The sequence below is a fragment of the Harpegnathos saltator genome, unplaced genomic scaffold (assembly GCF_003227715.2).
Source record: "Harpegnathos saltator strain DR-91 unplaced genomic scaffold, Hsal_v8.6 scaffold85, whole genome shotgun sequence".
NCBI lineage: Eukaryota > Metazoa > Arthropoda > Insecta > Hymenoptera > Formicidae > Harpegnathos > Harpegnathos saltator.
Window position 1 is genome coordinate 3129 of NW_020230704.1, and position 19908 is coordinate 23036.

At 41.0% G+C, this 19908-nt stretch overlaps 3 protein-coding genes across 5 annotated transcripts; 2 read left to right on the top strand and 1 right to left on the bottom strand.

Annotated features, from left to right (window-relative positions):
* Positions 1–2182: 2182 nt before the first annotated feature.
* Positions 2183–3892, top strand: LOC105190103 (protein RTF2 homolog). Its single transcript, XM_011152614.3, has 3 exons — positions 2183–2377; positions 2703–3086; positions 3216–3892. The coding sequence occupies exons 1-3, from the start codon at positions 2309–2311 to the stop codon at positions 3612–3614; spliced, it is 852 nt and encodes a 283-aa protein (XP_011150916.1). The 5' UTR covers positions 2183–2308; the 3' UTR covers positions 3615–3892.
* Positions 3893–3998: 106 nt separating this feature from the next.
* On the bottom strand, positions 3999–10427 carry S1P (membrane-bound transcription factor site-1 protease). Its single transcript, XM_011152623.3, has 12 exons — positions 9092–10427; positions 8639–8986; positions 8319–8503; positions 7924–8221; positions 7697–7848; positions 6899–7179; positions 6672–6783; positions 6283–6541; positions 5867–6141; positions 5470–5765; positions 4972–5245; positions 3999–4595 (listed from the first exon to the last, which is right to left on the bottom strand). The coding sequence occupies exons 1-12, from the start codon at positions 9626–9628 to the stop codon at positions 4226–4228; spliced, it is 3387 nt and encodes a 1128-aa protein (XP_011150925.1). The 5' UTR covers positions 9629–10427; the 3' UTR covers positions 3999–4225.
* Positions 10428–11192: 765 nt separating this feature from the next.
* homer (protein) lies at positions 11193–15719 on the top strand. 3 transcript variants are annotated; one of them, XM_025307378.1, is made up of 7 exons: positions 11194–11624; positions 12829–12985; positions 13191–13322; positions 13410–13661; positions 13755–13904; positions 13992–14267; positions 14420–15718. In XM_025307378.1, the coding sequence occupies exons 1-7, from the start codon at positions 11599–11601 to the stop codon at positions 14603–14605; spliced, it is 1179 nt and encodes a 392-aa protein (XP_025163163.1). In that variant the 5' UTR covers positions 11194–11598; the 3' UTR covers positions 14606–15718. The 3 variants fall into 3 exon arrangements, with proteins under 3 accessions (XP_011150921.1, XP_025163163.1, XP_011150923.1); XM_011152621.3 differs by having other exon boundaries at positions 11196–11624; positions 13758–13904; positions 14420–15233; XM_011152619.3 differs by having other exon boundaries at positions 11193–11624; positions 13410–13904; positions 14420–15719.
* Positions 15720–19908: the final 4189 nt, after the last annotated feature.

Here is a 19908-nt window from a genome sequence, read left to right on the forward strand (position 1 = left end):
CAATATTTCCAACAGTTTGATAAAACATTTTATTCTTTGTTGCACAGGCACACATTTTATTCCATGTAATAAGACTGTCACCATACTTTTCTCTTCTTCTGTATCTGGCATGGAAGTTGTACTGTTCAGCAATGCTGGCAAATCTGAACAGGCTGCAGTAACAGCCTGTGATGATTCCATAATTAGAGAATTCACATCAAGACTTACATTCCTTCTTTTTCTGATATCTGTTTTAGGCGCTTTTAGGTTATGCTTATTTGCTGGATCAATATTCTCGCTATCTGAAATTTATTTAGAAGTGTTAAGAATGTAATTAATGATTAAGTTTTCTGTGGAAAATAGTAATTTATCAATCATTTGCCTTCAGAAGTATTATTAAAATTTTTATTGCAAGTAGGCGATTTTGCTGATAAATTCTTTATCATTGATCCTTGTGATACTGATGAAACTTGTGAAGGTGACTTTATCAAAAACGAATAAATAAGTGCCGTCCACACACCGATATCATTTTCCCACGTTGTTCACATAGCGTGATATATAAAATCTTTCCTCTGATTGGTCTATTGTAGCTCAAGTCGTTACAATAGTCGCTGAAATTGGATTGGAACCAACTCAAGCGACTGTGCTTGCAAGTGTTTTGCGATCGAAAATAACCTTTCAGTCGACCATTGTTACGACTCTACGACCGTATTCTATGACTTTATGACTCTATTGTAGACGATCCTAACTTGAACGACAGCGATTACGATCTCTCAAGCGACAACCGCCACGACTCTACGACCCCGATTGTAGACGAAGCATTAAAGGCTGCGTTCAGTAGAACAAAATGATGAGTGAGCGCTTAGTGATTATTGTCTGTGATTGGAGCATTCTTTTAGATTCTTCATAGACCCAGAAGTATTTACCAATCAGGAGCGTGAATCACTAAGCGCTCACTGATCACTTTGTTCTGCTGAATGCAGCCAAAGAATCGCACTACTGGTGTCGTTAGTTCATGTGCACGGTTTTACAGAGAGCGCTTCGCACTTGGCTCGGCTAGAGTCCCTATAGTAAGAGTCTGGCCAATGTTCTACTTGGATACAAAATGGCTACACCTGTACTGCACCTACTGTAATCTCGGTTTTTACGCGTGCACATGCAAGTGATGACATAACATCATTTCATCTTGGAAAATACTTCCAACACAATAAGAGGACTATATATTAAAATATTTATAAAAATATTTTAAAAATGACTGATTGTTGCATACCGGGATGCAGAAATAGAAGCGAAAATGGCTTCTATATGAAATGTTTTCCAATAAATAAAAAACAATAAATTATATGGTTGAAACAAATTGGAAGAGAAAACTGGAAACCGAAACAATATTCAGCAATTTGTGAGGTAAGCATGTAATTATATCAAGTAATAAACAAAACAAATGTTTCTCATCTAATTGTATTTGTAAGTTCATTTTACTAAAGAAATGTGGGAAAAACCGCGACAGAATGGTTCCAAAAAATTAAAAGCACAAGCAGTGCCAACAAGTTTTCCTCATACAAAAGTAATGTCGGAATCTTTCGATGGAAAGATAAAGAAGTTAAAATATAATAAAAACAACGATGGAAATAATTGAATTATTATTAATAAACATTATTATTAAAATGTTATCGCGTAAAAACATTATTTTTTGTTAACGATACGACGTTTAATTATTTCTTAGAAATGAATTATGTAATTGTACATTATTTGCCTTATATTAAGCAAAGCAATTATTAACATTGTTAATTTCCTTATTGAAAAAATGAAAGATATTGAATGTACTGCATTAAAAACATGTCACAATTTATCCCACAAAATTAAAGCTCGTTTCATTAATTTTAAAATAAGAAAAAGTTGTCACACTGGAAAATTAGAAAAACCTGTTTTTAATAGTAAAACCATGGCTATGCATTCCGTTATTAGATAAAATTTAATAATCATGTTATTACATATGTAATATCTTTTTAACTTTATGTAATATCAAAATTTAATAATAAAAAAATTGCAAAAATGTATTTTAATTTTCCTTTTCCTGTTACTGCTATTCAAATATCCCGCATACTTTGCTATCACTAATTGGTGGCGCCATTTCGTATCCAGCTAATCAAAAATTGGACCACATTGGCCAGACTCTTGCTATAGGGACTCTAGGCTCGGCTAAAAGCGGCGCATGACACCTCTCCTTCTCTCTGATTCTTCATATTCGAGTATGTCATTCGGCAATAATGTATCTCATATTTGTATGATATATTATACATTGTGATATCGTGCATTATCTAGTTCAATCATGGGATGCGACGGTGGCACTATTCCTCGCAGAGACGAACTCGTAAAGAGAAAGAAGAAACCGGAGCAGGTAATACTACGTATGACTTATCATTCGTTACTTAACCTAACCTAACAATGCCCGATATCATTTTCTTCATTTATCGCTGTATCCTTAATCCGTGCTTAAAATTTCTTGTTCGTCACTCTACGCGGTCATCACCATCGAGTCACATTCTTCCTCCGACTCCTGAGTTTCGTTTCCCAACGTTTCACTTCTCTTTGTTTCCTTCTACTCGTACCAAACTTTCTTACACTTCTTGCAAACATCATTCAGCAACAGCTGAATACTACTGTATCTGCATTCCGATCGAAAAGGGCGGAAAATATTCAGTTTATTCGTCATACATTTTCAGAAGGATAAAGAAGCTGAACTGGCCTTCAAATGGAGACATTGCACGATACGACAGCTGCCGTTGCAGTCACCGGTTGTAGGTTGCACCTTAGGACGTCTATATAGCAAAGAGTCTGTATTGGAAGGTCTCTTGGATCGCGATACGCTTCCTGAATCGGCTGTACATATCAAGAATCTCAAGGATGTGAGAGATCTTAATCTGACACCGAATCTAGCGTTTGATGGTGATAAAGCGGAAAAAGGTGATGGTTATACGGATGGAGCGAAAAGTCCATACATCTGTCCGATTATTGGCTTGGAAATGAACGGAAAGTACAAATTCTGCTTCTTATGGACATGTGGCTGTGTTGTCAGCGAACGTGCCCTGAAGGAAATAAAAAGTTGGGTATGTTGCATGTTTGTTTGTCGTATTTAGAAACCAGAGAATAATACTGCACGCACAAGTTTAGAATCACACGTTTAGAATCAAGCATGAATCGTAATATGCATAATATGACATCGACTTCTTTCATAGTCGTGTCACAAATGCCAGGAGCCGTACAAAGATATGGATATAGTTATACTGAATGCAGAGGGTGATGATCTCGAGCTCATGAAGGAACGTGCGAAACTTAGAAAAGTAACTCGGGAGAAATCAAAAAAGAGAAAATCTGCCGATGATGTGTCGGCGGAAGAAAAGAGCACCGACCAGCTATCGAATAAGAAGATAAAGAAGGAAGACAAAGTACCTCCCATGATCGCCAACAACCAAAGCAAAGCCGATGATCCTGCTTACAAGAAAGCCAAAAGCGATTACAGTATTGCCAAAGACCCTAAGGCATCCGAGGTTTTCAAAAGCATTTTCACCTCTCACAAATCCGCCGTGGAACAAGATAGAGCACATTGGGTCACGTATAATCCATTTTACAATTGATGTCTATAGAAGCATATATAATTTGATAAGTTACAACTAGTTGCGTCATTTTCATCTAGTTTCTCGATATTTACTCAGAAACAAAAAAGAAATCGACTCATTGAATACATTAACTTGGACTTGGACAAAAGTTCAATCACTGAATCATTGAAAATGAAGAATGCCTGTATCTGATGTATCGTCTAATATATTTTGTTATTCCCTTCAACTCTGAATATTAAGGGGATAGAAGGGGAAACGAATAATAAACAACACGTCTATCAAAATATATGTATATTATCTGTAAATTTACGTTAGATATAACATACTGTCATTGCACATCTTAAAAAGGCACATATTTATTTATTTATATATATATATATATCACATAATGCATTATATGTGTGTGTGTGTGTGTGTGTGTGTGTGTGTGTGTGTGTGTGTGTGTATGTATATGCTGCTCATCGATTTCATTGGGTAATCGAACAAAGTTATCATGTGAGTCTTCTCCTTTGTTTTTTGCATAATGCGTATAAAAGCCAGCCGTACGAACCGTTGAGTTTTTACACATTCATTGCGCAGAGTCCTCTCTTACATGAATAATAAGTTCTTATTCGATTCTTCTCATTCCGCTACATCTGTGGTACTCTACGCATGGCGATAGCTTGAATCAACCTACGTATCCTGCCAACGGTGCGTTTCCTGCGTGAATGTCTCTTCGTGACCAAATAAGCCCACTGATTCCACAAATACACGACCAATATCACTACGATAATTATGCCCAATATAAAGCTCCATTGATTCACGATCACTGAATTCTCTTCCTCGATTGCCTCCACATCATAAGCCATGTTGTCAACGCCGATATTTTGCAGTGTAGGTATACTAGCACCACCGACTCGTCTCTTCAGCCACAAGGCGTCCGTTTCTTCGTGCAGTACTGGACTTCCTATGTTCATAGTGTTACTCACGGAAAGTACCTTGTTAGATTGGTAAAGATTTCTGAAAGAGAGACAAACGCCGATATTCGAATTAATCCAAACATCTAACATTCGTCACATATTTCGAGATAACTATACTACGATGAAATAATAACAAGCGTACGATCTGCTTTGGCATCTTGCGCGAAAAGCAACCGTTCGTTCATAGCTTTTGCTATGTAACTTTGCGTGTACGCGCGCGCGCGCACGCGTGCCTGTAATTTCAAGGAGTTACATACGTTGTTACATCTCGATTTCTCTCCCTTCCCAACTTGAACACCGTATACAAGCGTTATACTTTTCCAACGAAAGATCATAAACCAACTCGAAAAAGATTTGTCGAATACAAATTATATTACCCAATAACCACAGCGATACGACCTTACATTGGCACTTACATCGGCACAGTCTCATTCACCGGTAATGGTACAGCGTTGACCGCTGTAGGACACAATGGAAGAGATCTGAAACTGCCCGCCGGCCCGTCATCCATTAATACCTTGCTGTGACGGCTCAAATGATTTCCCTCCATCCGACGCGGCAATTCTCCAATCTCTAGGTTATCGACTGCTTTCACAGTCTTGTGTTTAGTTTCGTTTTCATCCGTAAAAACGGTAGGCATGTAACCCGTCGTCGTGTACTCCAGAATAGCGTCGAGCATCCAGAAGCAAGCTAAATGTAAGCACAACAATGTACAGTCGGTACAATTTAGCGTGTGTGCGCGAACAATGTATGCGCGAGTTTTCTCTCTTTCGAACGAAAAGACGTCGAGTAGACCTCATCCGAGCGAAACGTTATACCGCGCACTGCCGGGTAATGTTTACCCCGATTTGGATATTGAGCCGATATTGAAAATTACTTTCTGTTATATTTCGTGTCGTATTCAGTATGCGTACATTTTTGCAAGTGGCTGTCATCGATGCAATTCGAGTCTCCGTAAACGACGAGTCTACCGGGCGTGGTGCTCGTCTGTTCTTTCGCACGATTCTTCTCCTCCTGTCTCACGTCCGTTTGCACAATCTGATCGTTGCTTTCGCCTTTACTGTGCGTCGCTTCGACGTCATTCTCGTTGGTCACTTGCAACAGTCCGAGGATAGGTACGAGTGTAGGCGCTCCTGATTCCTTTTCCAGGAGAAACTCTCGACCTTGATCTTGCAGCTCGGCGTATAAAATTACTCCGTCCTTGGGAAATCTAAGTGCACATTCCGACTAACACATTCTCGCACGCTGACCGCTACGAAACGTCGCTCGCTCGTCCGCGCGTCGCACGACGCGCGACACGAGTTGTCTTACCTGGCGAGTGTAGTGCCGGACGCGAATGTGACCGGTGCGTGTTGACCGAGGGTAAACTGACCGTTTCGCACTTCATCGCCGAATGCCACGCCCCAATTGGGATAGAGTAAATCGTTTATAGCGGGAATATTGGCACCTCCTGTATCAGGTATCCACCATTGACGAGTATTCTCGTCGTAAAACTTCACCTTTCGCATGACTGTGACATTGTACCAATCTGCAAACACGATCACCGACAGACCGTCGTCTTCCACATCCCGCTTCAGCTTCGCCACCTACGGTTCGAGACGATTCCTTCTTTACTTTATCTTTATCTTTATCTTTATTGCGGGATATTGCGAGAAAGATGCATCGTGCGAGGTATTTTCGACGGGTGAATCGACGAGCAAGGTCGCGAAACGACCGTACGTGCGTACCTCTGCGGGAAAGAATTCCTCCTCTGTATCCACGATGAGTAGCGCTCCGTAATTCTTCGCGTTGAAACAAATGAACGGATGGCCGAGCACTTCGAAATAATACCCGGCGTTGCGTAGATGCTGATACATGTCCTTGAAATTTGTGTGTATATGATCTCCGTTCCAATCGAGAGGATCGTTCTTTACGCGCAAGTCATCTCTGGGAAAATATCCGGGTGGATAGCGCAAATTGTGATACTGATCCCACAGGATACGTTTGCTGTGAAACAAATAAGAGACGCGCGAGTTGGCCCGGGGAAGAGAATTGGAGAGATTAGCGTGAGAGGCAAGCATAAAAATGCCGTTCGCGTGTCGTATTACCGTCGACGTCGTCATTACTAACTACTCACTGTCTAGGAGGTGTAGGTATGACTTTCGCCTTCAACGGGAGTCTTATTGTCGACTGTCGCGGCTTAACTTCACCGTCGCACGCCGGTGACTCGATCGTGAGGGAGATATAACCTGTGTGTATGTACGTGCGCGTGTGTATGAAAATATGATCTACCCAATCGTTATATATACGATATAAACAACAGCACATTTTTTACAAGAGAAATCAAATAAATGCCATATAAACCGTGCGCGATGCCTTGCCAGTTGCGGGATGTCGACGGGACCGTCACAGCGACCGCTAACCAGCCTGACCATGGCCATAGAACGTCGCTGTGTGTAAACGCCACATCGATGCGCTGGCCGTTGCCGTCACCCGCGTACGGATGCCAGGTAAGATTCACCACATGTCCGGACACACCCAGGCCGTTTATTATAGTCACGTTCATTATCGTCGGCATGCCAGTGTGATACACAGCTTGCGTACAGTACGGCCACATGTATTGACATTCGGTCAGATCTATATAACTGCGATCGTTTTAACGAAAAGCGACATTATTTCATCCCTTAACGACGTATTATCGTTTGGTAACTGAGATCCGCTCACGCTCCGTCTCTATATTGTCCACGAATCGTTCGAGCGAGATCGATTCGTGCAGCGACTCAGAAGACGCGCACAACGGACCAAGTGTAAGATCAATCTCGATATTTAATTTATATATATATTTTGATATATATCCAAAGGAAGACAAAGGGGGGAGGGGGGAGAGAGAAGGGGAGGGAAAGAGAGAGGGGGGAGGAAGGGAGGACGAAAGAGAGGGGGAGGGGAGAGAGAGAGAGAGAGAGAGAGAGAGAGAGAGAGAGAGAGAGAGAGAGAGAGAGAGAGAGAGAGAGAGAGAGAGAGAGAGAGAGAGAGAGAGAGAGAGAGAGGAGAGGAGAGAGAGAGAGAGAGAGAGAGAGAGAGAGAGAGAGAGAGAGAGAGAGAGAGAGAGAGAGAGAGAGAGAGAGAGAGAGAGAGAGAGAGAGAGAGAGAGAGAGAGCTTACCTCGGACTGAGCGTGACGATAGGAGTATACGACTGTAAGAACTGAAACGCCTGCAAAAGATCCAACTTTCCCGCACCTTGCTCAAACATGCCGATTCCAGGTAAACGGCGGGCTGATCCCAGCAACGCTTGCTTCATACTCGCCGGCGTTACCTTGCAGACATTCCGTTACGTTATGTACGCAAACGCGATGCGATGTAACTCTTACGATTCTTTCGTATCGTTTACCTTCTGCTTAACAGCCTTCGACTCGTCCGTTCGTACAAATCCGCTGGCCAGAAGCGCAACCGCACCGGCGACAACGGGACTAGCTACGGAAGTGCCGGACAGAGTTCTGCACCCTTTCTGCAAAGCGGACCCTTTCACCCCCGATCCGTATGTAACCAGATCGGGTTTGACTCTTCCATATCCGTATGGTAATTCCCACGTTGTCATGCCGCGCGATGAAAATCTCGCTATTTGGTCGTCCCAGTTGATACCTCCCACACCGATCACGTCCATTTGATCGGCAGGATTGTTCAGAGTGCTGCGCGAAGCAAGCGGTAAAACGCGAATATGATCAGATTAGTTTATTTTCTCGAAATGCGTAAAGATCGCACGGACGGCCCAACGTCATTGTTTACCCGTATAAAGGCCCATCGTTGCCAATCGCCGACACCATAATGACACCATTGGCTGTGAGCTCCCACACTTTGTCAACGAACGGATGATCCATAAAATCTGGACCCCCGATACTCAGATTCAACACCGTGACTTTACTGAGTATGGCATAATTGAATGCATCCAAAAACCACGAGGTATAGGACACCTGTTGTGTTTGAGAAAAATAGAACAAAAGAGGGAAGAAAAAAATTGGAAAGGCACGGAAAAGCACCGCGGATGCTTGTGCACCGTGAAATTGGATTGGTTGTGCAAACTGGTTGAAAAGCACAAGCTGGGTTACCTGAGCGTTTGTGAAGACACGGAAGATGTGCAGCTCCGCGTCCGGAGCGAAACCCAAACAATCCCTGGATGTTGACGCGACGACACCAGCGACAAATGTGCCGTGGCCCAGGCCATCCTCCAGAGTCTTTTCGTTCGTCCAATTTGATCTCTCTTTGATCTTCTTAAAGTGTGGATGACTGACAGCGAGTCCGGTGTCGAATATCGCCACTTTTACGCCCTTGCCGGTAATACCTCTCGCCCATAATGCGTCAGCCTGGAGAATATGTGTAATTTGCCTCGGTATGGCTCTCAGCAGTCTGCGAGACGAATGGCGATTTGTCAATTGCTCCAACACGTTCTGTATATTCTGAAATTAAATTTTCCATCGTTTAACCTCGCGGCGCTTCCCTCCACTATCGCGAGCCCCCCTGCTCTTTGCAACACGCCGGATCCTCATAATTTGCACACTCACGTAAGTATTGGCCCGTCTCCTCAAGTTCTTATATTCTGGAACATCCGAGTCATCTGTTGTACCATTGATAAACCTCAAGCTTCTACGCACGAGTCTCTGCGGCGTTACTCTCCTTACAAGTGGATGGTTACCCAAAGCGTTGAGCCCGTGATATTTTACTGTTTCCTCCAGTAGCACAATGTCAAAGTCACTAGGGAAACGAGACGCCAAATTGTCACGATGCAAAATTGTCCAGTTGTTTACGCCGGATGAATTTAGCGCGGCTCCTATGTAATTCTTTCGTGTATGCGGCTTGTAGTAACCCTTAAACGCGACTATGTACTCATTCTCGATTATCTTGGTGGAGAATTTGACCTGGAGCTGCTGCGCACTGCAGCCAACGCAGGATGCGGATGTGTTACATACAGATCCAGTGGCATAGCCTTTGTCATTGTGCCGTTTCGAGCTGCTGCTGCTTAAATGGCTATGAATCGGGCCAGTAAGGAGGCTAAGTAACAGTATGCGGGAGACATGTAGCCAACATGTGCGTGGCTTCATACTATTCACATTGGTTGAAGGTGTTATATGTCATACTTGGCCAAGAGTATACTCAGCGGAGACTACCGAGACGATATCTCATAGAAATGTTCGATCGATACGATAACGACGATAACGGAGAGAGTGATCCGTATGTCCCTCCGAATATACTCATTATCCCATCTTTCGTATTAAAACTTTACGGCACTTTACGGCATTAATTGGGCATTGGGCAGTAACTTGTGCTCTCTCAACTTACGCCGCGCTCCGAACGAATGCTCTCAAACGAGGTGCTACTCACTGCTCTACTTTGAGCAACACTCTGAGCTCACAATTTCGAAAAGAACGATCATGCACGTTCGCTCGATCCCCCTGTAGCTCCTAGCATCTTAACCTCAACAGACGTCGATAGGAAGTCTCAGCGGCGGGGTAATTTTAATCACTCTTGATAATTTATGGATCTTTAGCATCGTAATCGCGAGCTGCTTTGCTTGCACTGCTTAGAAGCGATTGATATTGTTACATCGGTATGGATAATTTATGTCTGACACCAAAGACTGTTAATAAATGAACTGTGCGCACACGATCAGGACGTATTTATCATTGGAAAAGATTGCATCGACATGTCCTTTACTCGTCTCCTTCGGCACAAGTATTGTTTCAACGACAATCGAGAGAGTATGTCGTTTTGACGTACTCCCCCTTGAAAGATTGCTTGAAAGGTGAAATGCACGGTAAGTGAAGATCGTTCTTGAGAAACAACGCACGTTTTTCATCGACGAGACTACTACTAATTGAGACAGTTTAGTTTACGAGATCAACATACCAGCACCAAGGGATTCTCGCTGTGTGACGGCACTAACGCCCTCTTGGCCCTCTAATATTGCGGCCGAAATATGAAGCAGTAGCTCGAGAAATAAGCATGAACTGTCAGAAAATGGGCGTAACACGGACATGCACTGACCTCTTTCAGTGACTTAATCGACAACATTTGAAAATGGGCGGCAGTCTCGAGTCGGTGCGTTGCTCCTATCCTTTCTGTTTGCAATTTTTTAGAGATAAAGCCAGCGGCACACGGTGCTTGTTTTCGTGCTGGATTGCTTGCTGGATGAAAATACTGCGTTCTGATTGGTGCATTTCCATCCATCTTCGGAAATGCACCAATCAGAACGCAGTATTTTCATCCAGCAAGCAATCCAGCACGAAAACAAGCACCGTGTGCCGCTGGCTTTAAGCGATTTCGCTTTTCCCGTCAAATTACAGTGTAAACAGCCGATTTTATTCCCCGTTAGTACACGAGCAGTCAGTGTGGGTACTCGGGTGTGATTGGCTATTGGATAGAGAATTTTCCCCTTTCTTCTGCACGTTATAGAAATTTTCATCCGATAGCGAATCGACGCGCATCTGACAAAAACTCGTAGTATGACAAACGTAATGTCGGACAAACCAGCTGAACCAGTTGCGTCCTAGACACAAATACGTTTGATTGGCCATTCGGTTTGTGGTAACTTCAACGGCCATGAGTAACCTTGTCACTAGGGAATGCGAAAGGGCGTTATCGCGTCGTCGCTTGATTGCGTTTGAACTTTAAAGATTTAGCCCCTTTTTAAAGTAACGACCGCGCGCCGAGCGCGATTTTCTGCAGTCGCGTTTAGTGAATTTAGTGAATTTGACGGATCGCGGAGCGGTGAATTACAGCGAGGTTAACGGCGAATGGCAGAACCTTTCTCGGAAAATCGATTAAATCCAGGCAGACTGTGGAGACCCGCGACTACATTCATGTTGTCGCGTGATCGTCGCCGTTGTTCGCTATAGAGAGCTTGGCTGATGGCGGCTGTCAACCCACGGCGCATCTCAGCCCACGGTCGAACGATTCCCGGCCGTTTCTCGGAAAATCTCGCTTGTCCAGCTCTGAAAATAGACACGGCGCGCCCGCGCTGAACGCATTCGCGACACAATTTATGCGATCGTTCAACTAGGGAGCCACTTATATGACATCGGGCAAGGAAACGATGGGGTAAGTGACTCCGGCGAGGTACTTCGAATTACCTTTTAAGGGTGTGTTACGGTCGTGTGTACGTGCACGTACACGCGACCGACTAATTTCCGTTCCTCGTAGTACAGCGTACAGCGCGAATTGTTCTTAATGCGCCCATCACCGGCCTGCTATCATCGTGCAACGCAAACTAGATCACTCGGGATGTCCCTGTGTGTGTGTGTGTATGTGTGTGTGCGCGTGTGTGTGTGTATGTGTTTGCTCCATTTTACTGCGTATTTCTCTCTCTCTCTCTCTCTCTCTCTCTCTCTCTCTCTCTCTCTCTCTCTCTCTCTCTCTCTCTCTCTCTCTCTCTCTCTCTCTCTCTCTCTCTCTCTCTCTCTCTCTCTCTCTCCCCCTCTCCCCTCCCTCCCCCTCTCTCACCCTTTCATCCCCTCCCCCCCCTCTCTCTCTCTCTCTCTCTCTCGTGCATGCTCTCTCCTCATCACATTCTATTAATTTGCAGCGCGAATATAAGAGCAGTACGACCTAGAAAAGTCACACTCCCTCTCTATCTGCAGTAGGATAATCACCAAACTATGATAATAGCGTATTGACAAAATTGATATACTCAAACACGACATTCACTCTCTGCATTCGATTCGATTCAATAAATCGGCGCAGTTACGTTACGTCTGTTTTGTTGCTTTTACAATTAGGGAGGATATAGTCGAACCGTCGAGTTCGCAAGAAAATTTCTCTACTACATGGAGTTTTTCTTTTCCTTTTTTAAAAACACTTGTGTCTATGCGACTGTTATTTGCGTCGATATGAATAATGTAGTATACATTTGGTTAAGCTGTCGTGTTATTCTAATCTGTTATTAATATCTCTATTGTATTTCAATTGCTTGAAAATCCCTACATGCCTTTCTTTTTATTGTTTTTCTTTCTTTTTGAGTATGCGCAATAATGTGTGAAGAAAAATGCATCTCTCAGTGTAACAAAGTTTCGATAAGATGTACAAAATTCTCTTTTATTTGTCGTTGTCACATTGCGAGCAAATATTCCTATTTCCATGACATTTTATTTTGCGCTTTCTCCTTGTCGTCTCATGCAACAATTCTATACTGTATCTTTGAACATTTTTTACTTGCATTAATGAGGTCAGATAAAAATAGATGCTTTGTATCGTATGTAGCAGATTATGTGTAGCACTCTTCTGTTACCATTTAAATTGATTACAGTGAGCAACCGATTTTTACGTGCAAAGCGCACGTATTTCACATTGACCCAAAAACCAAGCGTTCTTGGGTATCTGCGTCAACGGCAGCAGTGTCGGTTTCATTCTTCTATGATTCCACCAGAAGTTTATATAGAATAATCTCAGTTGAGGGAACAAAGGTGACTATGAGTAATGTCGACATATTATTATAGGCAACAGCATGAGGAATTAAACACGTGTGTGTGCGTGTGTGTGTGTGTGTGCGTGTGCGCGTGTGCGTGTGCGCGTGTGCGTGTGCGTGCGCGCGCGCGCGCGTGCACACGCCATATATAATATATACATACGTACATTCGTATACATACATGTGTATCCTTTGCTCCTTAGGCCGTTATAAATAGCACAATTACCCCAAATATGACCTTCACAAAGACCTCGCAAAAATTTGGCCAGTGGTCGGATGTTAGAGCAAACACTGTATACGGCTTGGGTTTCTCATCCGAGGCTGAGCTGGGCAAGGTTTGTGTCGTGCTTGTTTCCATGAAGATACAAAGAGCACAAATCTTTATGCATCATACTTTGAAAGAAATATTCCTCGTTCGACAGTTCATCGAAAAGTTTCACGAAGTAAAAGAAGCCACCAAGTTAGCTAGCGCCAAGTTACAGTCAAACAGTTCTTCGGTTACGCCGGCCACCAGCGCAAATGTCAGCCCAATTACATCTCGATCGGGTATGCCATCGTCGGAGCAAGATCTGATTGATCCGCCAAACTCCTCGATGATTAATTCCAACGTGTCAGCGTCCAACAACCCGAATCCAAATGCCAACATGATCTCCGCTCAGAACAGTGTATCTTCGGTAAGCAGCAGTCCTTTACCTGATAGTTGTCAAAATAAAATGGACGACGAATTGAAAAACACAGTCCATTCAAGATCACAGAGTGTTTCTCAGCAGAGTACAGATAGTCCGCAGCATCAAGGGAAATCGGCGCAATTGAGTGCTACACAAAGTGGGCAGTCCGCTGAGGTGCAGCTCAAGTATGAGAATGATAGGCTGAAACTCGCTCTAGCTCAAAGCTCTGCTAACGCAAAGAAATGGGAGGTACGATCCCAAGTGTTTGTTTGTTCTGATAATAAGAAGAACGTTCTTGCAAATATCGGGGAATGAGTAATTCGTGTCTTATCGTAGGTCGAGCTAACTGCTCTCAAAACCAGCAATGCGAGATTAACGAGCGCGTTGCAAGAATCCACAGCTAATGTTGACGAATGGAAGAGGCAGCTGCAGTCGTACAAAGAGGAAAACGCCAGGATAAAAGCCAAGTATGCCGATTTGGAAGCTGGGAAAATTGCGGAAGGCAACAGCGAAGCCCTAAGATTGAGAGTCGAAGCACTGGAAAGTGAGTTGAGAACGCGAAATGAAGAAATCAAAGCTCTCACAATGGCCAATAAAAATAAGGATTTTGTGGTACGTACGCGGAACAAGCTGTTCGTTTTGTTCCGTTCCCCCGCCCCCTCCCCACCCTCGTCCCTCTTCCTTTATCCGGTAATACAGTACTCGACTTTGATTAACCAGCAATCTCTTTTTTCTTCTTTTTTTTTTTATTTTTTTTTTTTTAGGCTCTGCAAAAGGAGAATGGGGAACTGCGCGATATGTTGAATGTAGTTCATGAACAATTGGAAATTGCGATGAGTGCGAACAAGGTCCAAAAGCAAAATTTGGAAACGTTAAACGCCAGATTAGATGGCTTCATACAGGGTTTGGTAACTATACATCGAGAAATTACGCATACACTGCAAACTTAAGTTTGCATCATAGGAAACCTAAGAATGCCTTTCTTAGGTCTTTTGTATTTACTTCTAAGCGCGATGTACGAATGGACGATATAGAGATTAATACGAAAGGGAGATGTTCCATAAAAATCGGTTGCTAATCGATCGAACGGAAGAGATTATAGGATAACACACACCGAGAGAAATTAGTCGTCTCGAAAATACACTACGGAAAAAATCGCTCCCTCTAACATGTATTTATATATGAATCGACCTGACGTTAGTGTTTAGCGTTTCTCTTTAGGAATAAGTTTCGTGCCATAATCGTGCTATTGTTACGCAGGATACGACACTTAACTTTACCACCTTTCTTTTCTTTCGTTCTTTCTTTCTTTTTTCTTACTTCCTTCCTCCCGATATTGTTTCGATATTGTATTCGAAACATTGTAAATCTAGTCTAAAATTTGTATTCGACTTTGTCGTTGAAGTTGTGAAGATGACCTAGGATTTTTCTTCCTCTGATGATTTAAATTGTTTTTCGTATATATCTTTTCTCTGGTAATTTTCGGATCAAAGTTCTACGAGACTTCGGCTGCGTTCCGATATTCACTGCCAGTATTGCAAATATATAGTTTGTGTCACATATACTATAGATTTTCAGCACTGGTAGTGAATATCGGAACGCAGCCTCAGTCTCGCGCGCGCATACGCCGCGTATTGTCTAGATATTTTTATATTTGATAAGAAATAAAGGATTTTCTCATTAGCAAAAGGAGATTAGGAGATGGAGCAGGCTTTCCCCGTAAGATTTTCGTATGAAGTTTCATGGTTACTTTAATAGCTTTACTGATAAAATTAATATATACTTAAACTTTCCTTTCCCTCTTACTCTTTTAATCGAGTTTGCGGGTTTTATGTAGGACAGATGCCATTTCTCGAAAGTTGATTGCGTGCATACAAATATTTATCTGAATATATAACGTCAGTAAAAATCGCGATTTTTACTTTTACACAAAGTGATACGAAGCAAAGAAGTAGTGCTTGTACATATATAAGCAATAAAAGAAAAGGGAAAGAAAAGAAGCAAATAATATATGGACAATAAAGAGATCAATTTTAAATAATTTTTAAGAGATCAATTTTAAATAATTATGTAGCTGAAGGAAGAATATATTACAATGTTTCTTTCTGTATTCTGTCATTTCCGATTACATTTTTTCTAATATACTTTCCAATTCACGATTATATACAATACAAAATGGCACAATGATGAACTTTATTTTAATCTTTCTCTACTCTTCTACAAATTTCTATTTTAGGACCTCCTTAGATATAAGACAAAAATGCACAGCATGATTCTCGCCATCTCCAGAAAATGTTTGCAACAAATTGATAATAAGAGTAAGATTAAATTTAGATTAAGCCATTGATATCCATAATCGCTTGATCCATTTTCCAACATTGAAATCTGGAAGCATAGTTTTTCTTTTTTTTTTTTCTTTTTTTTCCCTTTCTTTTTTTTTTTACGTAACAGTGTCTGTGGCACAATTTTCTATGCGATGTTATGGAATGGTAAAGTTAGGTGTCTCGTTCTATACAAAAGTTCTATACAAAAGGCATACATTTATTGTTGAATTTGCCGTACGTGAGTACCATTCTTATGTATAAAGTAGAACGACGATTGATCCAAGTGATTGTGAGAGAAGAGTTTTCATACAAACATCTCTGTGCGAGTAATTCATCTAAATGAGAGAAAACAAAAAATTAAATGATATTCTTCCAACAATTAGAGCGACTATTTCCTTACACGCGTTACCTAACTTGAACTTTACATCGCCTCTCACAACTGCTATCTCATGCACAATGCTGTATATATGTGTGTGTGTGTGTGTGTGTGCGTGCGTGCGTGCGTGCGTGCGTGCGTGCGTGCGTGCGTGCGTGCGTGCGTGCGTGCGTGCGTGCGTGCGTGCGTGCGTGCGTGCGTGCGTGCGTGCGTACGTGCGCGCGTGCGTGCGTGTGTGTGTGTGTGTGTGCGTGCGTGCGTGCGTGCGTGCGTGCCGTGTGTGCGTGTGTGTGCGCGCATATATATAAATATATATAACACGCATACATACATATACACACATTACGTACTTTCTCTCGCCTGAACATTCTTTGAGTTGTTTGTGCGACGTTCCACAACGTGCTGAATGTTACTTTTTGAGTGAGTCTCTTCGGCAAAATTTTAATTTGAGAATAAATCAACGAGGTATTTAATAGTCTTGTAGGAATGTCCGACGCAAGTTAACATTAAACGACGGAAGAACGATTATAAATTGGTCAAAGAACCTATAGATGAAAGAAAGTGCTACAAAAGTGTAGAACAACTTGTACATATGTTTAATTTAGCTTTGAATCATGCAGAGTATCATTAAAAAGCTGCGTACAAATTTGTCATGTATCCTCACATCATCGTATACATTATCGTATCATCATTAATTGTGCGTTAATTGCACAACGCAGGCGAAAAGATATAGTGCAATTGTTCAAATTTTTTGATACATGTGAACAACATATGGATACGCCGTAATAATATGGGAAGCAAATTTAGTTACATTGCACCGTATTATATCGTTTCTTGCAAACTATGATAATAATACGATACGAGGATATGCAACGGGTTTTATACGTGGCTTGCAATTTGTCATCTTATATGTTCGTTTATTAACTGCATCATATCCACATTATATTCGACTCCATGTTGAGATCTGTGAGATATGTTTATGTTTGGGAAAAAATATTTATTCAAACCCTGCCGTATAAAACTCGCGACTGCCAAATAAAATACATTGGTGGAAGCTGAAAAACTGTGTTATATTTAAATACGGGAAAATATTCTTATTACCAAATAATTTATTTATTTAAGAAATTTGACATTGTTTGTTTGCTATGTATTATGTGTGTGTACGATAATTTTCTATATATAAATTACATACACACACAAATTTTATACAGGAGGAGAATCTCTCATGTTTTATTTTTTATCATAAATTGTTATCCTTATGATACGTAATTTTCTGTAGAAAATAGTTGTTACTCGAGATTTTCTTTGTTGACTTGGTTTTGTGATTAATCTACACTCGGATTAATCAATGCTTTACTGTACGATATAACAATACTTTGATTTTCCATGACATGTGTATTGAAACTAACAATTGTTGCATGAATAGCGACACGCGCATTTATTAATTAAGTTACTACGTGCACTCCTATATCCGAGTCTATTGAAAGAGGTGTGCAATAATTTATAAACCGTATATTATTCTAACAGATTTGTATAATACTCTTTTGTAATATGTATACAAAAATTTATGTTGAATGCACACGTCTGTTATGTTTTTCTTTATCTTTCGACTTTATTATTATTATTATATTATTATTAAAAATATTGTTATCATGTTGCTACCGCTGCTGTTTCAACTATTGCGATTATTATTGTCTCTATCATCAAGTCACTCGTATCCTGCTCTATTATCATTATTGTCTGAATCTTTCGCTCTCTCTCTCTCTCTCTCTCTCTCTCTCTCTCTCTCTCTCTCTCTCTCTCTCTCTCTCTCTCTCTCTCTCTCTCTCTCTCTCTCTCTCTCTCTCTCTCTCCTCCCCCCTCTCTCTCTCTCTCTACCTACCTATCTACCTGTTGTCAATATCTACATTATACTATTAAACTCATTAGTATTATTGCGAGTGGCATTGCAATTAGAAATATTTTTACCAGTATTACAGAGCACACACATTATATTACTTATGCTTGCGATAAATATCTAATAATTATATATGTAAAACATATCAAGGTCAAGTGACACTAATACTATGTGCGTTTCTCGGTCATAATTTTTTGTTTCTGTTTTACAACTCAGATACTTGAAACTTCTACAATGAGTCATAGTTACTCACTGACACAAGAAGATCCGCACATATAACATTGGTTAATACTTAATAATACTTAACAATGTTTATATAGCACAAATATTTAAAGTGACTGTATTTTTTGTATTATTGTCTAATATAATTTTTCTTTATTACCGGATTCTTATGAAGATTCGGAAAGTCCGGCGACAATCTTAACGGTAGATGGCCTTGACTGTACAGGATGTGTGAACCGTTATATCATTGTAATGAAGAGGACGATTCTCTCTGCGTGAAAAGTAAATTACAAGTATACATTCTTTAAATTATTTTATACTATATTTATAGCATATTTATACAAAGTCTCGGTTTTCTGTGAAAGGGTTCCGTTTGTGCAATTCAATTCTGAATTGCATTCCATCTGTCATTTGCAGTTTAGCTCGCGTAATTTTCACATTCGTTTAAAATGTACATCTCTATTCGTATTTCGAGTTATGTACCTAGACTATCGTGTAAGTTGCGACTTGTATCACAAACATTCTGTATAGTCAAAAAAGCGCGATGTACAATTTAAGGGTGTGTAATATGGTTCCTTTGCTACGCACAACATTTAGAAACGCCAACTATGAGATTGATATGTTTGATGGAAGGTTTTTAGTACACAGATATCGTATATTAATTTTATCTTTACAAACCCTTGCGATACGCGTTGAGAATATATAATTTTATTGTTAAGAAAACTATGTATCATATTCTGCAAAATGTAAGAGATTCATTATCAGATCATTCATAATTACAAATGATTATGGCTTGCATATTCTTCACTGTACTATAGTTGTATAGTACAGAGAGAGAGAGAGAGAGAGAGAGAGAGAGAGAGAGAGAGAGAGAGAGAGAGAGAGAGAGAGATGCATAAAGGAACGATCCGCACAAGGAGTTTTTGACCGATTCTGTCAAAGGTGGTAAAGGTGATATACCTAGACAAATTTTTAGTAGGGAATTAGAGAATAAGACAAGTGCAAATTCCTAGAGAATGCACTTTTTATCGTACCGACAGTATGCATGTATGTATCGAAAAAATGTTGAGGAGATGGATTTTCAATTTGAGGAATTGGAAACTGGAAGCCTCGCTTGCCATATGTAATCTTAATAAAACATTTTCAGACGGCACCACCGCGCATTTTTTTTTCTCTCTATATACCAATGTTTACCGGAAAATGACAAGTTTGAATGAGAATATAATCCTTGTACTAATGTCGCGAATATACAACGTTTCACATTAGCCGGAGAATTTCTCTCGAATGTGTTCTCACCAAACGCGTGAGTAAATTTTGTCTCAACGCATTCTGCAATTCTGACATCATATACGCATGCTCCACACGGGTCGGAGATCCGTGACGATAATGATAAAAGATTATCGCAAGACCTGAAAAGATTCTCGATCGCACATT